General features: G+C 52.8%; 1 protein-coding gene across 1 annotated transcript; it reads right to left on the bottom strand.

Moving 5' to 3' along the window:
• Positions 1-1,972: 1,972 nt before the first annotated feature.
• Positions 1,973-6,863, bottom strand: TNFSF9 (TNF superfamily member 9). The gene is made up of 3 exons (XM_034945456.3): positions 6,553-6,863; positions 5,056-5,086; positions 1,973-3,295 (listed from the first exon to the last, which is right to left on the bottom strand). The coding sequence occupies exons 1-3, from the start codon at positions 6,814-6,816 to the stop codon at positions 2,829-2,831; spliced, it is 762 nt and encodes a 253-aa protein (XP_034801347.1). The 5' UTR covers positions 6,817-6,863; the 3' UTR covers positions 1,973-2,828.
• Positions 6,864-14,550: the final 7,687 nt, after the last annotated feature.

The raw sequence follows: 14,550 nt of genomic DNA, 5'->3' as shown, positions 1-14,550 counted from the left end.
GCACTTTGGGAGGCCAAGACAGGAGGATCCCTTGAGGTCAGGAGTTCAAGATCAGCGTGGGCAACATGAGGAGACCCCGTCTTTACAAAATTAAATTAAATTAAATTAAAAACAAAGCCTCTAGAAGTTGGAAAAACAAGGAAAGCAATTCTCCTCTAGAGCCTCCAGAAGGAAAGCAATCCTTCAGTCACCTTGATTTTAGCTTAGGGGAGCTCAGAACCCCAAGGGGGCCAGGCACGGTGGCTCACGTCTGTAATCCCAGCACTTTGGGAGGCCAAGGCAGGCAGATCACTTGAGGTCAGGAGTTCGAGGCCAGCCTGGCCAACATGGCAAAACCCCAGCTCCACTAAAAATACAAAAAAAATAGCCAAGAGTGGTGGCCTGTACCTGTAATCCCAGCTACTCAGGGGGCTGAGGCAGGAGAATCCCTCAAACCCAAGAGGCAGAGGTTGCAGTGAGCCAAGACTGCGCCACTACACACCAGCCTGGGCAACAGATGAAAGTCTTTCTCAAAAAAAAAAAAGAAAAAAAAAAGTAGGTGTGGACACAGAGCCAAACTATATTAATGACCTTCTTTGGAAATAGGGTCTTTGCAGATGTAATTATTTAAATTAAGATGAGGTCATATTGGAAGAGGATGGGCCCTGAATCCAGCATGACTGGTGTCCTTATAAAAAGGGGAGAGTTCGGGCCTGGTGCCTTACACCTGTAATCCTGGCACTTTGGGAGTCTGAGGCAGGAGGGTTGCTCGGAGTTCAAGACCAGCCTAGGCAACATAGCAAGACCCTGTCTCTACAAAAAAATCCAATACATAAAAAGGAAGAGGCCGGGCATAGAGGCTCATGCTTGTAATCCCAGCACTTTGGTAGGCCAAGGCGGGTGGATTGCTTGAGGTCAGGAGAAGTTCAAGACCAGCCTGGCCAACATGGTGAAACCCGGTCTCTACTAAAAATAGAAAAATTAGCTGGGTGTGGTGGCATGCGCCTGTAATCCCAGCTATTCGGGAGACTGAGGCAGGAGAATTGATTGAACCTGGGAGGTGGAGGTTGCAGTGAGCCGAGATGGCGCCACTGCACTCCAGCCTGGGTGACAGAGTGAGACTCCTTCCATCTCAAAGAAAAAAAAAAGAGGAAGAAGAGACAAAGAAATGGAGTCACACAGAAAGAACACAGCCATGTGACCAACAGAGGCAGAGATTGGAGGATTGCTGGCAACCACCAGAACTTAGGGAGGCAACGAAGGCCTTTTCCCTGGAGCCTTTGAGAATGAGCATGGCCCTGTCAACACCTTGACTTTGGACTCTGGCCTCCAGAACCGAGCGAGAACAAATCTCGTTTGCTTTAAGCCACCCACTTTACGGTACTTTCTTATGGCAGCCCTAGAAAACTATTAGGTTGAGGCAAAAATTATTGCAGTTTTGCCATTAAAATGGCAACCCATGTCACCAGCAAGAGGCAAGGAAATCAAAGTAGCTCTGGTGTCTCTCTGGAACTCTGTGGTCACACCTGAGTCTTTGCACAACTTCCTCTTCTCCACTCTCTAGCCTCTGTGGTCCAGCCCACCCACATTTCTGGGGAGACCTGATTGGCCCAGCTCAAGTCACGTGTCCAACCTGACCCAATCAGCTGGGAAGAAAGAATTGAATCACCTGTTGCCAGGGGTCTTATTCAAAACAGGCAAACAACCCGGTAACAGACAGGCGGTGACCAATCAGATTTGACTAATCAGATTTGACACTGGCTCCTGGACCAGAGTTGGGGGGACCATCCTCCTCTCCCCACAAATCACATGTTAAGCCCTGGGTTGCAGAATCACAGGGCTATCTTAGCCAGCCAGAGGATGTGTCTAGTTATAGGGGTGGCCGTGAAAGATCTGTATGGTGGGGAAACTATGGGGCTGAAGAAACTGGCCAGCTCTGTAGAGCAGAGACGGACAGCGTGTGCTGGTAATTTAACAACCAACTCTCCAGAGGGAGGGAAAATGAGTGTTTATTATAAATTGTACTGGCATGTAAACAACCTTGGCAACATAGCAATACCGTCCCGGCAAAAAAATTAAAAAGTTAGCCAAGGGTGGTGGCACACAACTGTGGTCCCAGCTACTCGAGAGGCTGAGATGGGAGGATCACCTGAGCCTCGGGAGGTCGAGGCTGGAGGCTGCATTGACTCATGATTGCACCACTGCATTCTAGCCTGGTCAACAGAACAAGACCATCTCAAAAGAAAGAAAGAAAGAAAAAAGCTAGCCCCCAAGTATCACACAGGAGGTGGAGGCTGGGGATGAGTCTTTAAATTCCTCACGTATTACCATAACTCAGATTTTCTTTCAGTCTATTTCTGGATGTTTCTATAGCCCCCTAGCCTGGGCACAATGTTGGCACATTACAGATGCTCAATACACACAAATAAGCAAATAAGTACAATGAATTAATAGAAAGGATGAATCCCAGTTGCTTGGGAGGCTGAGGCAGGAGGATCGTCTAAGTCCAGGAGTTCAAGACCAGCCTCGGCAATGTCGAAGACCCCCCCCCCCCTACAAAACAACTCCTCTAAAAAAGTCCATTCACAAACTCAGGATCCTCTTTAAATAGAAATATATATATATATAATATATATAATATATTATCTGAGCTCAAGCTCAGAATAAATATCAAGGTCCAACTTGGGGAAGGAGTGGGTGAGGAGGGTCCTCAAGGGGAGGTCAGCAGCAGGGACCCCTGCCAAGCCCCTTGAGGTAGAGAAAGCAGCAGGGACCCAGCACCAGGGGTCTCCATGAAGGATGGAGTAGGATTCGGACTCTGTCCAGGTGGGCTGCACCCAGGCTGGGCGTTATTCCGACCTCGGTGAGGGGAGTCCGGCTGGAATTTCGGGGGTCACCCGGAAGAGGCCCAAGACTGTGGCGCCCTGGGTAAGCTGCCAGGCATGGCGTGCCCTGGCCTCAGTGTGCAGATGGACGCCCAGGCGCTGGCCGGCACTCAGGTGCAGCAAGCGGCCCTGGAAACCGAAGGCCGAGTTCCGAGCCTCGGAGGAGGCGGGTGGCAGGTCCACGGTCAAAGCCAGGGCGGCGGCCCCAGCAGCAGAGCGCAGTGGCTGCAGGTGCAGCGCAAGTGAAACGGAGCCTGAGCCCTCGCCGGCCACCACGCGCTGCAGCTCTAGTTGAAAGAAGACATAGTAGACTCCAGCCTTGGCCACCACCAGCTCCTTCGTGTCCTCTTTGTAGCTCAGGCCCCCCGCCAGGGACACGCCTGCCAGGCCTGGGTCACTGTACCAGCTCAGGGGCCCATCGATCAGCAGAACTGTGGGAGGAAAGCATGCACTTAGCTTAGCTGAGCATGTCCCGGCACAGCTGAGCGTGGCTGAGCACCGAGCATGTCAGCGCAGCCCTGGGAGAAAAGAACGGGTCAGGGGCAGGGGGGCGGGGAATGGCGGGGAATGGGGGGGCAGGGAGCGGGACAGAGGAGCAGAGGGGGGAGCCTGGGCGGGGGGTGCTGATTGAAGAGAACTGAGGTTGTGGGGGGCGAGACTCTGAGCAGGGGTAGAGCTAGGGGAGGAAAAGACGGGGATAGAACAGAGGAAGGGAATCCAGGGAGAAGGACAAGAGTCAGGACAGGGCAGAACTCCAAGAGGTTGGGTGGGGAAGGAGTGATGCGGGTGCGGGGAAAGACATGCAGGAAGAGGAAGAGGGGGTGAAAAGCAAAAGGCCAGGCGAGTCTGGCTGGAAGAGGCCTCGGGGAGGGGTAAGGGGACTCCTGGAGAGGGCGGTGAGGGGGTTGGAGGGAGCAGCAGATCTCGGGCAGGATGGAGATGGGGGGAGGAGAAGGGAGAGAAGGAAGGAAAGGGGAGAGGAGAGGTGGACAGGGAGCTAGGAGGGAGAGGGAAGGCTGTTAGGAAAGGAGGAAGTTCTAGAGGAAGGATCCATCAGGGAATCAAGGGAACTTTAAGAGGGGTGGACAGGGGACCTGGTAAGAGAGGACTTCGAAGAAAGGCAAAGGGAGCAGGAAGGGGTGGGGGAGGGGTTAGGGAGAAGGAAGCACCAAGGAGAGAAGATGGCAGGGAGGGGAGTCTTAGGCAGGGGGAGGGAAGGGGGAAGGGGTCTCTGGAGGGGGAGAAGGGAGAAGGTGTCTCTGGAGGGGGAGGGGGAAGGGGCCTCTGGAGGGGAAGGGGACTCTGGAGGGGAAGGGGACTCTGGAGGGGGCAGGCAAGGGGGAAGGGGTCTCTGGAGAGGGAGGGGAAGGAGGAAGGGGTCTTTGGAGGGGGAAGGGGAAGGGGTCTCTGGAAGGGGAGGGAAGGGGAAAGGGGTCTCTGGAGGGGGAAGGAAGAGGGAAGGGGTCTTTGGAGGGGGAAGGGGTCTCTGGAGGGGAGAGGGAAGGGGGAAGGGGTTTCTGGAGGGGGAGGGGAAAGGGGGAAGTGATCTCTAGATGGAGAGGGGAAGGGGGAAGGGGGTCTCTGGGAGGGGAAGGGGGAAGAGGTCTCGAGTGGAGAGGGAGTCTCTGGACGGGGAGGGAAGGTGCTGGGAGGAGTGTCTTGGAAACTGGGAGAGCATGGGGCTGGGGAGGGTTTGGGGAAGGGGCGGGGAGGAGGGTCTAGGGGAAGGGAAGGGGACAGGAGGAGGGCCTGGGTATGGGAAGAGAATGGGAGTAAGGAGGAGGCTCTGGGCGAGGGGAAGAGGTAGGGAAGAGAGGCTGGGGGAGTGGGGAAGGGGCAGGAAAGAGGGAAGAAAAGCAGCGAGGAAGAGGGTTTCGAAAAGAAGGAGGCCAGAGACACAAAACCAGGCTGGGGGTTGGGGGTGTCAAGCCCCAGCTCTGAGAGGGCAGGGGTCCCAGTTGGGCCCAGATGGGGGTCTGATGGGGAGGCCATGGCATCCAGAGAGTCAGAGCAAGTCAGAAAGAGGGATCGGTGGCGTTCAAAGAGGGGAAGTAGCAGCTTTCACAGACAGCAGCGGTCAAGGGTCAAAGCCAGTGTGCGGCAGAGCCTCACTCTCCAGGTTCCCCCTTCTTCGTATCCCGGGGTGGGGATGGTGGGGGGCCAGGGACCGGAAGTGGCAGAGGATACTTACCATTTTGGGCCACCAGCTGCGCAAACATGCCCTGTTAAAAGTAGAAAGGAGGAAAGTGGATGGGGGTTCCCCTAGAAAATGGAGGTTCTGTCCCCACTCACTTCAGCTGTCAGGGTCCCCAGAGTCTGTGCCGACCTGAAGCCTACGCTTCCCTTCCCTCCCAACTAAAGAACAGAGAACGCACACACACACACACAAACACACACACACAAACACACGAACACACACACACGAACACACAAACACACACGAACACCCACATTAACAGACACACGAACAAACACGAACACACACACGAACGCAAACACAAACACACACAAACACCCACACGAACACACACACACACACGAACACAAATATCCAAACACACCCACATGAACACACACAAACACCCACACGAACGCACAAACACAAACACCCACACACACCCACACGAACACAAACACACACGCACCCCCACACGAACACACACACACCCACACGAACACAAACACCCACACGAACACACACACACACACACACACACACACGAAGCTGGTGGCTCAACCTGCCCCAAGGACAGATCTCCGAGAATTCAGGAGGGAAAAGAGATCCCTCTTCTTTCCAGCCCCCTTGGGGGTATTCCCCTGGGGGTCTTGAAAGGGAGAGGGGTACCTCAGATGTTGGGGATAAGGCTCTTTGGGAGTTAGCAAAGGAACTGGGGGTCTCCTTGGCGGTCCCAGATAAAGAGGAAGTGCCCCCCTCGGATCGGGGATGGAAAAAAGGTTCCCCCCGGAGATGCAGAGCTTGTGGGGGTGCGGGGTAAAAAGAGGTGCCCTCAATGTCCTAAGTCCTACATAGAGAAAGGAAGCCGTCGAGGGTTGGAGAACCGCGGAGGGTCCCCCGTCCAGGGTGCAGATGGGGTGCCTTGGGAATGCGGAATGAAGAGGGGTGCCCCCACCCACTGCCACATGGAGGGAAGCCAGCCTTTCTCCGACCCGGGGTGCAGAAGACGTATCCCTGGGGGGTTGAGGACTGTGGGGGTCTCCTCCTCCTGGCCTGGGGTGCTGATGGGGTCTCGGGATGCGGAATGAAAGGGGTGCCCTCCCGTGCAAGACGGAGAAGGAGAGCCCTTGGAGGTCCAAAAAGAACTTGTGGGGGTCTCCTCTCCCCCTCCCGGGATACAGATAGGGTCTCGTAGCCGGCGCAGGATGAAAGGGGTGCCCCCCGGACTAGAAGAAGGAGACCCTTGGGGGGTCCAAAAAGAACTGTTGGGCGGTCTCCTCCCCGCCCCCGGCCTGGGGTACAGATGAGGTGTCGTAGGGGTGCGGGATGAAAGGTGTGCCCCCCCCCCCGGCCTCGGTGCTAGATGGAGAATGGGAGCCCCGGTGGGTCTCCTCTCCCCGGCCGGGAGTGTAGAACAGGTGTCCCTGGGGGTGCGGGAGGGAGAAGGGAGTCCCAGAGGGGCGGTAGGGGTCTCCCGCGAGACCAGCTACCGAGGGTCGGGGCACGTCTCACCTGCCGCAGGTCCAAGAGGCCGGCGGGATCGTCGGGCGAAAGCTCGGGACCCTCGCGGAGTCTCGGGCTGGCCGCGGAGCCGGGCGAGGCGCGAGCCCCGGACACGGCCCAGGGGCAGGCGAGGAAGACGGCGCAGGCGGCAGCGAGCAGCAGCAGCAGCAGCCCCGCGACCAGGGCCCAAGGCAGTACGCGGCAGGCGCGAGCGCGGGGCGCGGGAGGCCACGGGGCTTCGGGGTCCAGTGCAGCGTCAGAGGCGTATTCCATGACGAGAGACTGCGGGAAGACACAGCGCGCCGCTTTTTATAGCTGCTTGGCTATAAAAGGAGGCCACGCCCCTCCGCCCGCGGCCACGCCCCTCCGCCCGCGGCCACGCCCCTTCCCAGCCCAGAGCCTTTCCCCTTGTCCCCGTGACTCTGCGGAATTTTCTCCACTCGGATCTCTCTCCGCTTTTCGCTCTCCTTTCCGTTTCCGGCCTTCCAAGCTCGGCTCCAGGTTCCTTTCTCCCTGCTGTCTCTCCATCGCCCTGGTTCTCCCTCTCTGCCGCTCTTTCCCGGTATCTCTGTGGGTCTCTTGCTGACTCAGTCTCCTTTGCTCTGTGTGTCTCCCCGTTAACGTCTTTCTCTGTCTCTGTTGATTGTCTCTGCAGTGAGTGGAAAGAGATCTTTCTCTCTGCCAATTTATGTCTATGCGTGCCTCTGTGCCTGTATTATCTCTGTCTCTGTCTCTCTCTATCTCTGTCTCTAATTCTCTCTCCCTGTCTCTGGCTCTGTTATCTCTGTCTCTGTATCTCTGCGTCTAACTCTGTCTCTGGCTGTTATCTCTGTCTCTCATTGTATCTCTCTCTGACTCTCTCTCCCTGTCTCTGGCTCTGTTATCACTGCCTCTGTCTCTCTATCTCTCTTCTCTATCTCTCTGCCTCTGACTCTCTCTCCCCATGTCTGGCTCTGTTATCTCTGTCTATATATCTCTCTCTGTCTCTGACTCTCTCTCCCTATCTCTGGCTCTGTTATCTCTGTCTCTGTATCTGTCTCTGGCTCTGTTATCTCTGTCTGTCTATCTCTGTCTCTGACTCTCTGTCTCTGGCTCTGTTATCTTTCTTCCTCTCTCTGCTTCTGTTATCTCTGTCGCTGTCTCTGGCTGTGACTCTCTCTCTCTCTGTCTCTGTCTCTGGCTCTCTCTGTCTCTGTCTCTGACTCTATCTCTGTCTCTGACTCTGTCTCTGGCTCTGTTATCTCTGTCTCTATGTCTCTGTCTCTGTGTCTCTCTCCCTGTCTCTGGCTCTTTTATCTATGTCTGTCTGTCTCTTTCTGTCTGTCTCTGACTCTCCCTATCTCTGGCTCTGTTATCTCTGTGTCTGTCTCTCTGTCTCTGACACTCTCTCCCTGTCTCTGGCTCTGTTATCTCTGTCTTTGTATCTCTCTTTGTCTCTGCCTTTCCCTGTCTCTGGCTCTTTTATCTATGTCTGTCTGTGTGTCTCTTTCTCTCTGTCTCTGACTCTCCCTATCTCTGGCTCTGTTATCTCTATCTCTGACTCCCTGTCTCTGGCTCTGTTATCTCTGTCTCTCTCTGTCTCTGACTCCCTCTCTTTATGCATCTCTGTGTCTCTCCCTGTCTCTGTATGTCTCTGGCTCTCACTCTTTCTGTCTCTCTCCCTGTTTCTCTCTGTCTCTGATTCCCTCTGTCTGTCTCTGACTCTCTGTCTCTCCCTGTCTCTCTCCTTTTCCTTCTTAGTCTCTCTTTGTCTCCTTCCCCTCCTCTCAGCACCCCCTAGCCCCCCATCACTAGGACTCCCCCAGGTTCCCCCACATCCAGCACTTCCCAAGAAGGGTCAGGCTTCAGCCAAGCCTCAACCACCCTCACTCCTGGAGCATCTGCCCCCCGATCCCCAACCCCCCAGTGGAACCCTGAGTGTCATGCTCAGCCCTCCTGGCCACCTTCCCCGGGACCCCTGGGCCTTCCCTGGCCTGCCCCCACCCACCCACTGGATGGTTCCCGGCAGGAGCCCCTCGGGACCCTACAAGCAGAAGCTCGGAGAGTCCAGGTGGAGAAATTCCCCTTGCAAGAAAGGGACAGTGTTGAGCGAGTTGGAGGAAACACATTTCCCATCTGCTCTGGCCTGCTGGAGGCGGCCAATCCGGGGCTGGGAGGATGGGCCAAGAAGCGGTGAAAACTTGGCCCCAAAAGAGGAAGCACTCCCAGATGGAGAGGGACGTGACCTGGGGAAAGCCCTTGGCTGGTGTTGAAGTCCTGGTCTGCCCAGACCAGTGTGGGTCCACAATGGCCAACTCCCTTCCCATCTCCCAGCCCCATGGGAGATGGGAGGGTAGACCACGCCTTTCATCCCTCTGCTAGCAGAAGTCAACAGCCCATAAAATAAAGGGACTTTTGTTTTGCTTTCAGATACAAGGTCTTGCTCTGTTGCCCAAGCTGGAGTGCAGTGGCACGATCATAGCCCACTGCAGCCTCCAATCCTGGGTTCAAGCCATCCTCCTGTCTTAGACTCCTGAATAGCTGGAACTACAGGCACATACCACCATGCCTACCAATTTTTTTTTAATTTTTTACTTTTTATAGAGACAGGGTCTTGCTATGTTGCTCAGCTGGTCTCAAACTCCTGGACTCAAGCAATGCTCCTGTCTTGGCCTCTCAGCACTGTGATGCCAGTCATGCGTTACCGTGCCCAGTCATAAGGTAGACTTCTCATTCAACAGAACAAGTGTCTTCCAGGTCAGCACTGTGTCTGATCCTGTATTGGGCCTCCCTGGGGGATTACAGAGAAAACAGTAATGTTACTGGCTAGTGTTGAAGGGGCGTTACCAAATGCTAAACACTTCCTATATACGGTTTGGGTACTCCACGTGTGAGGCCCGACCCAGCAACAGGGCCACTATCAATTAGCTATGCAAATTCTAGCACCCCGCCTAAACCTCCGGAAACTCTCAGAGGGGGTGTCCTCCAGAAGATTCCGACGGCCCCGCAAGTTTGAGAATGCCACTTGTGCCCACGTTTTTCCTTCGCATCTGCTATTCCTCGGCCTGGAACATTCTTTCCCCAGAACTGCAACTGCCAGACACTTTCTCACCACTCATGTCTCCCTTTACACCATCCCTTCCGGGTCAAGATGACAAACTCAACCAGCCTCTGTTTTCACTGTCTCCTGAAACTTCACTGTAGTGACACTTGAGCAATCGTTCGCAAACCAAAAAAAAAAAAAATTACAAGCCAGCAGAATGGAAAGGTGAGTTTCCTTAGATTTCCACCACCGCTAAGACCTACTCATTGGTGAATCCCCTCAACTATGAATAATGTGGTGGATGGCGGCTAAAATACAGAAGTTTGCCATAGATAAATTTGCAGAAGAAGGCCGGGCGCGGTGGCTCACGCCTGTAATCCCAGCACTCTGGGAGGCTGAGGCAGGTGGATCACCTGAGGTCAGGAGTTCAAGACCAGCCTGACTAACATGGTGAACCCCATCTCTACTAAAAATACTAAAATTAGCCAGGTGTGATGGCAGACGCCTGTAATCCCAGTTACTCGGGAGGTTGAGGCAAGAGAATCCTTGAACCCGGGAGGCGGAGGTTGCAGTGAGCCAAGATCGTGCCACTGCACTCCAGCCTGGGTGACAAAGTGAGACTCTATCTCAAAAAAAAAAAAAAAAAAAATTACAGAAGGGACACCAACTCCTCTCCACTTTCCATAAGAGAGAATCAGAGAAGCAATTTTTTGTTTTAAGATAGCTTCTCAGCCCAGCATGGTGGCTCACGTCTGTAATCCCAGCACGTTGGGAGGCTGAGGCAGGTGGATCACTTAAGTTCAGGAGTTCAAAACCAGCCTGGGCAACATGGTGAAGCCCTGTCTCTACTAAAAAAAAAAAAAAAAAAACTACAAAAATTAGCCGGGCGTGGTGGCGCTAGCTTGTAGTTCCAGCTACTTGGGAGGCTGAGGCGGGAGGATCACTTGAATCTGGGAGGTGGAGGTCACAGTGAGCCAAGATTGTACCACTGCACTCCAGCCTGGGTGACAGAGCAAGACTCCGTCTCAAAAAAAAAAAAAAATAGACAGCATCTCACTCTGTTGCCCAGGCTGGAGTGCAGTGGTGTCATCATTGTTCATTGCAACCTCGAACTCCTGGGCTTAAGTGACTCTCCCACCTCAGACTCCCCAAAGTGCTGGGACTACAGGTATGAGCCACCTCACCTGGCCCTTTCTAAATAACTTTTATTTTTTTGAGGCAGGATTTCACACTGTCACCGAGGCTGGAGTGCAGTGGGTAATGACAGCTTATAGCAACCTCAACCGCCAGGCTCAAGCAATCCTCTCACCTCAGCTTCCCGAGTAGCTAGGACTATAGGCATGCACCACGATGCTCAGCTAATTTAGTATTATTTGAAGAGATGGGGTTTCACCATATTGCCCAGTCCACCTCCTTGGCTCAAGTGATCCGCTCACCTCCTTGGCTCAAGTGATCCGTGAGCTACCTCGGTGGGCTACTGAGTCACCAGGCCCTTTTTCATTCTTATTTTTTATTTTATTTTATTGTATTTTTTCCTAAGTGAATGCACACAGGATATTTTATTTTATATTTTAATTGAAACGGAGTCTCTCCATGTTGCCCTGGCTGGTCTCTAACTCCTGGGCTGAATGGATCCTCCTGCCCTGGCCTCCGAAAGTACTGGGATTACAGGTGTGAGCCACCACGTGCAACCTTTTTTTTTTTTTTTTTTTCCTTAAGAGAAAGGAATGGCCAGGGGCGGTGGCTCATGCCTGTAATCCCAGCACTTTGGGAGGCCAAGGCGGGTGGATCACAAGGTCAAGAGATCGAGACCATCCTGGCCAACATGGTGAAACCCGTCTCTACTAAAAATACAAAAAATTACATGGGCGTGGTGGTGCGCACTGTAGTCCCAGCCACTCGGGAGGCTGAAGCAGGAGAATCGCTGGAATCCAGGAGGCGGAGGTTGCAGTAAGCCGAGATCACCCCACTGCACTCCAGCCTGGCGACAGAGCAAGACTCCGTTTCAAAAAAAAAAAAAAAAAAGCAGAAAGGAAAACGGGCTGGGCGCAGTGGCTCACACCTGTAATCCCAGCACTTTGGGAGGCCGAGGTGAGTGAATCACCTGAGGTTAGGAGTTCAAGACCAGCCTGGCCAACATGGTGAAACCCCGCCTCTACTAAAAATACAAAAAAAAATTAGCCAGCGTGGTGGCACATACCTGTAATCCCAGCTACTCAGGAGGCTGAGGCAGGAGAATTGCTTGAACCCGGGAGGCAGAGGTTGCAGTGAGCCAAGATCGCACCTTTGCACTCCAACCTGGGCGACAAGAGTGAAACTCCATCTCAAAAAAAAGCAAAAAAAAAAAAAAAAAAAAAAGAGAGAGAGAGAGAAAGGAAAATGGCAGAGTTTCTGGAAAGAGAAAAAAAAATGGCAGGTAGTGGGAAACAGGAGTGTTCATTGAACCTGGAATGTGAATGTTGAAATTAAGACACACACATGCCCTCAGCGCTTGCCTCTACTCCCTCCACATCCAGGATCCAGAAGATGCATAGGTAGAAGGTCGCTCTCCAAGGAAGCTGACCAACCAGGAATAAAGATTTTTTTTTTTCTTGAGACAGTTTTGCTCCGTCATCCAGGCCAGAGTGCAGTGGCACCATCTCAGCTCACTGCAACCTCTGCCTCCTTTTAGTAGAGACAAGGTTTCTCCATGTTGGCCAGGCTGGTCTTGAACTCCTAACCTCAAGTGACCCACCCGCCTCAGCCTCCCAAAATGCTGGGATTACACACATGAGCCACTGCGCCAGGCCAGGAATAAAGATTTAAAGATACTGATGCCGCTGAGCATGGTGCCTCATGCCTGTATTCCCAGCTACTCAAGAGGCTGAGGTGGGAGGACTACTTGAGCCCAGGAGGTCAAGGCTGCAGTGAGGTATGATTGTCCCACTGCACTCCAGCCTGGGCAACAGAGCGAGATCCTATCTTTAAAAAATAAATAAAATAAATTTAAAAAGGAAAAGAGAAAGAAATATAGCATAAAGGTTAAGAGCACTCTAGGCCGGGCGTGATGGCTCACGCGTGTAATCCCTACACATTGGGAGGCCGAGGCAGGAGGATCACTTAAGGCCAGGAGTTCGAGAGCAGCCTGGCCAACATGGTGAAACCCCGTCTCTACTAAAAATACAAAAATTAGATGGGCGTGGTGGTGCATGCCTGTAATCCCAGCTACTCGGGAGGCTGAGGCAGGAGAATCGCTTGAACCTGGGAGGCGGAGGTTGCGGTGAGCCGAGATCACACCACTGCTCACCAGCCTGGGCAACAGAGCAAGGCTCTGTCTCAAAAAAAAAAAAAAAAACACTTAATTAATTTTAAAAAGATTTAAAGATCCTGATGCCACTGGGCATGGTGGCTCATGCCTGTAGTCCCAGCTACTTAGGAGGCTGAGTTGGAAGATCACTTGAAACCAGAAGGTTGCGGCTGCAGTGAGCTAGGATCGCACCACTGCACTCCAGCCTGGGTGACAGAGTGAGACCCTATCTCAAAAAAAAAAAAAAAATGAAAAGAGAAATAATTATAGCATAAAGGTTAAGAACACTCTAGAGCCAGGATCAGCAAACTCCAGCCAAAAGCTAAATATGGCCCACTGCCAGTTTTTGTACAGCCTTGCAAATGAAGATCCTTTCACTTAATTGTTTTTGTTTTTGAATGTCTGGAAAAATGTCAAAAGAAAAATAACATTTCCTGACATGTGCAAATGATATGAATTTCCCATTTACTGTCCATAAATAAAGTGTGCCTGGCACACAGCCACACTCATTCATTCCATATTGTCTTTTCTGGTTTTGTTTTTGTTTTTGTTTTGAGATGGAGTCTCGCCCTGTCGCCCAGGCTGGAGTGCCATGGCATGATCTCGGCTCACTGAAAACTCTGCCTCCCAGGTTCAAGCAATTCTCTGCCTTAGCCTCCTGAGTAGCTGGGATTACAGGCACCCACATCCATGCCTAATTTTTATGTTTTTAGTAGAGACAGGGTTTACACCGTCTTTGCCAGGCCGGTTTTGATCTCCTGACCTCCTGATCCACCTCTATTGGCCTCCCAAAGTGCTGGGATTACAGGCCTGAGCCACCGCACCTGGCCTTCATTCATTCGAACTCCCAGGCTCAAGTGATCCTCCCTTCATTCCGTATTGTCTATGGTGGCTTTCCTGACACTATGGTGGAGTTGAAGAGTTGTGACAAGGGACCGACTAGCTCACAAAGCCCAAAATATTTACTGTCTGGTCCTTTCCAGAAAAATGTTTGCTGCCTCTGGAGTCTTCAATTCCAGCTCTTCAGAGTTCTGGCTGTGTGGGATGGGCACAGTGGCTCATGCCTGTAATCCGAACACTTTGGGAATCCAAGGTAGGAGGATCGCTTGAACCCAGGAGTTCAAGACCAGCCTGGGCAGTATAGCAAGATCCCATCTCTACAAGAAAAAAAAAACAAGGCCGGGCCAACATACTGAAACCCCGTCTCTACTAAAAATACAAAAATCAGCCAGGCATGGTGGCACACACCTGTAGTCCCAGCTACTTGGCGGACTAAGGCAGGAGAATCTCCTGAACCCGGGAGGCGGAGGTTGTGGTGAGCCAAGATCACGCCACTGCACTCCAGCCTGGGCAACAGAGGGAGACTCCATCTCAAAAAAAAAGAAAAGAAAAGTAATTAGCCAGGTGTCATGGCACACACCTGTGGTCCCAGCTACTCAGAGAGGCTGAGGTGGGAGGATCGCTTGACCTGGGGAGGCAGAGGTTCCAGTGAGCTGTGGTCATACCACTGCACTCCAGCCTGGGCAAAAAAGAGCAAAACCTTGTCTTTAAAATAAAAACAAAAATAAAAAAAGAAAGACAGGCTGGGCATGGTGGCTCATGCCTGTAATCCCAGCACTTTGGGAGGCCAAGGCAGGTGGATCACCTGAGATCGGGAGTTCGAGACCAGCCTGATTAACATGGTGAAATTCCGTCTCTA

Source organism: Pan paniscus, chromosome 20 (genome assembly GCF_029289425.2).
Source record: "Pan paniscus chromosome 20, NHGRI_mPanPan1-v2.0_pri, whole genome shotgun sequence".
In the NCBI taxonomy this organism is placed as follows: domain Eukaryota; kingdom Metazoa; phylum Chordata; class Mammalia; order Primates; family Hominidae; genus Pan; species Pan paniscus.
Note: the sequence above shows the minus strand (reverse complement) of the source record. Positions and strands in the feature narration are given on the sequence as shown.

Coding starts and splice junctions, on each gene's coding strand:
- TNFSF9 (XM_034945456.3), bottom strand. CDS start 6,816: ATGGAATACGCCTCTGACGCTGCACTGGACCCCGAAGCCCCGTGGCCT. Junction 5,087..6,552: donor GCCTCTTGGACCTGCGGCAG/GTGAGACGTGCC, acceptor TACTTTTAACAG/GGCATGTTTGCGCAGCTGGT. Junction 3,296..5,055: donor GCAGCTGGTGGCCCAAAATG/GTAAGTATCCTC, acceptor TTCCTCCCACAG/TTCTGCTGATCGATGGGCCC.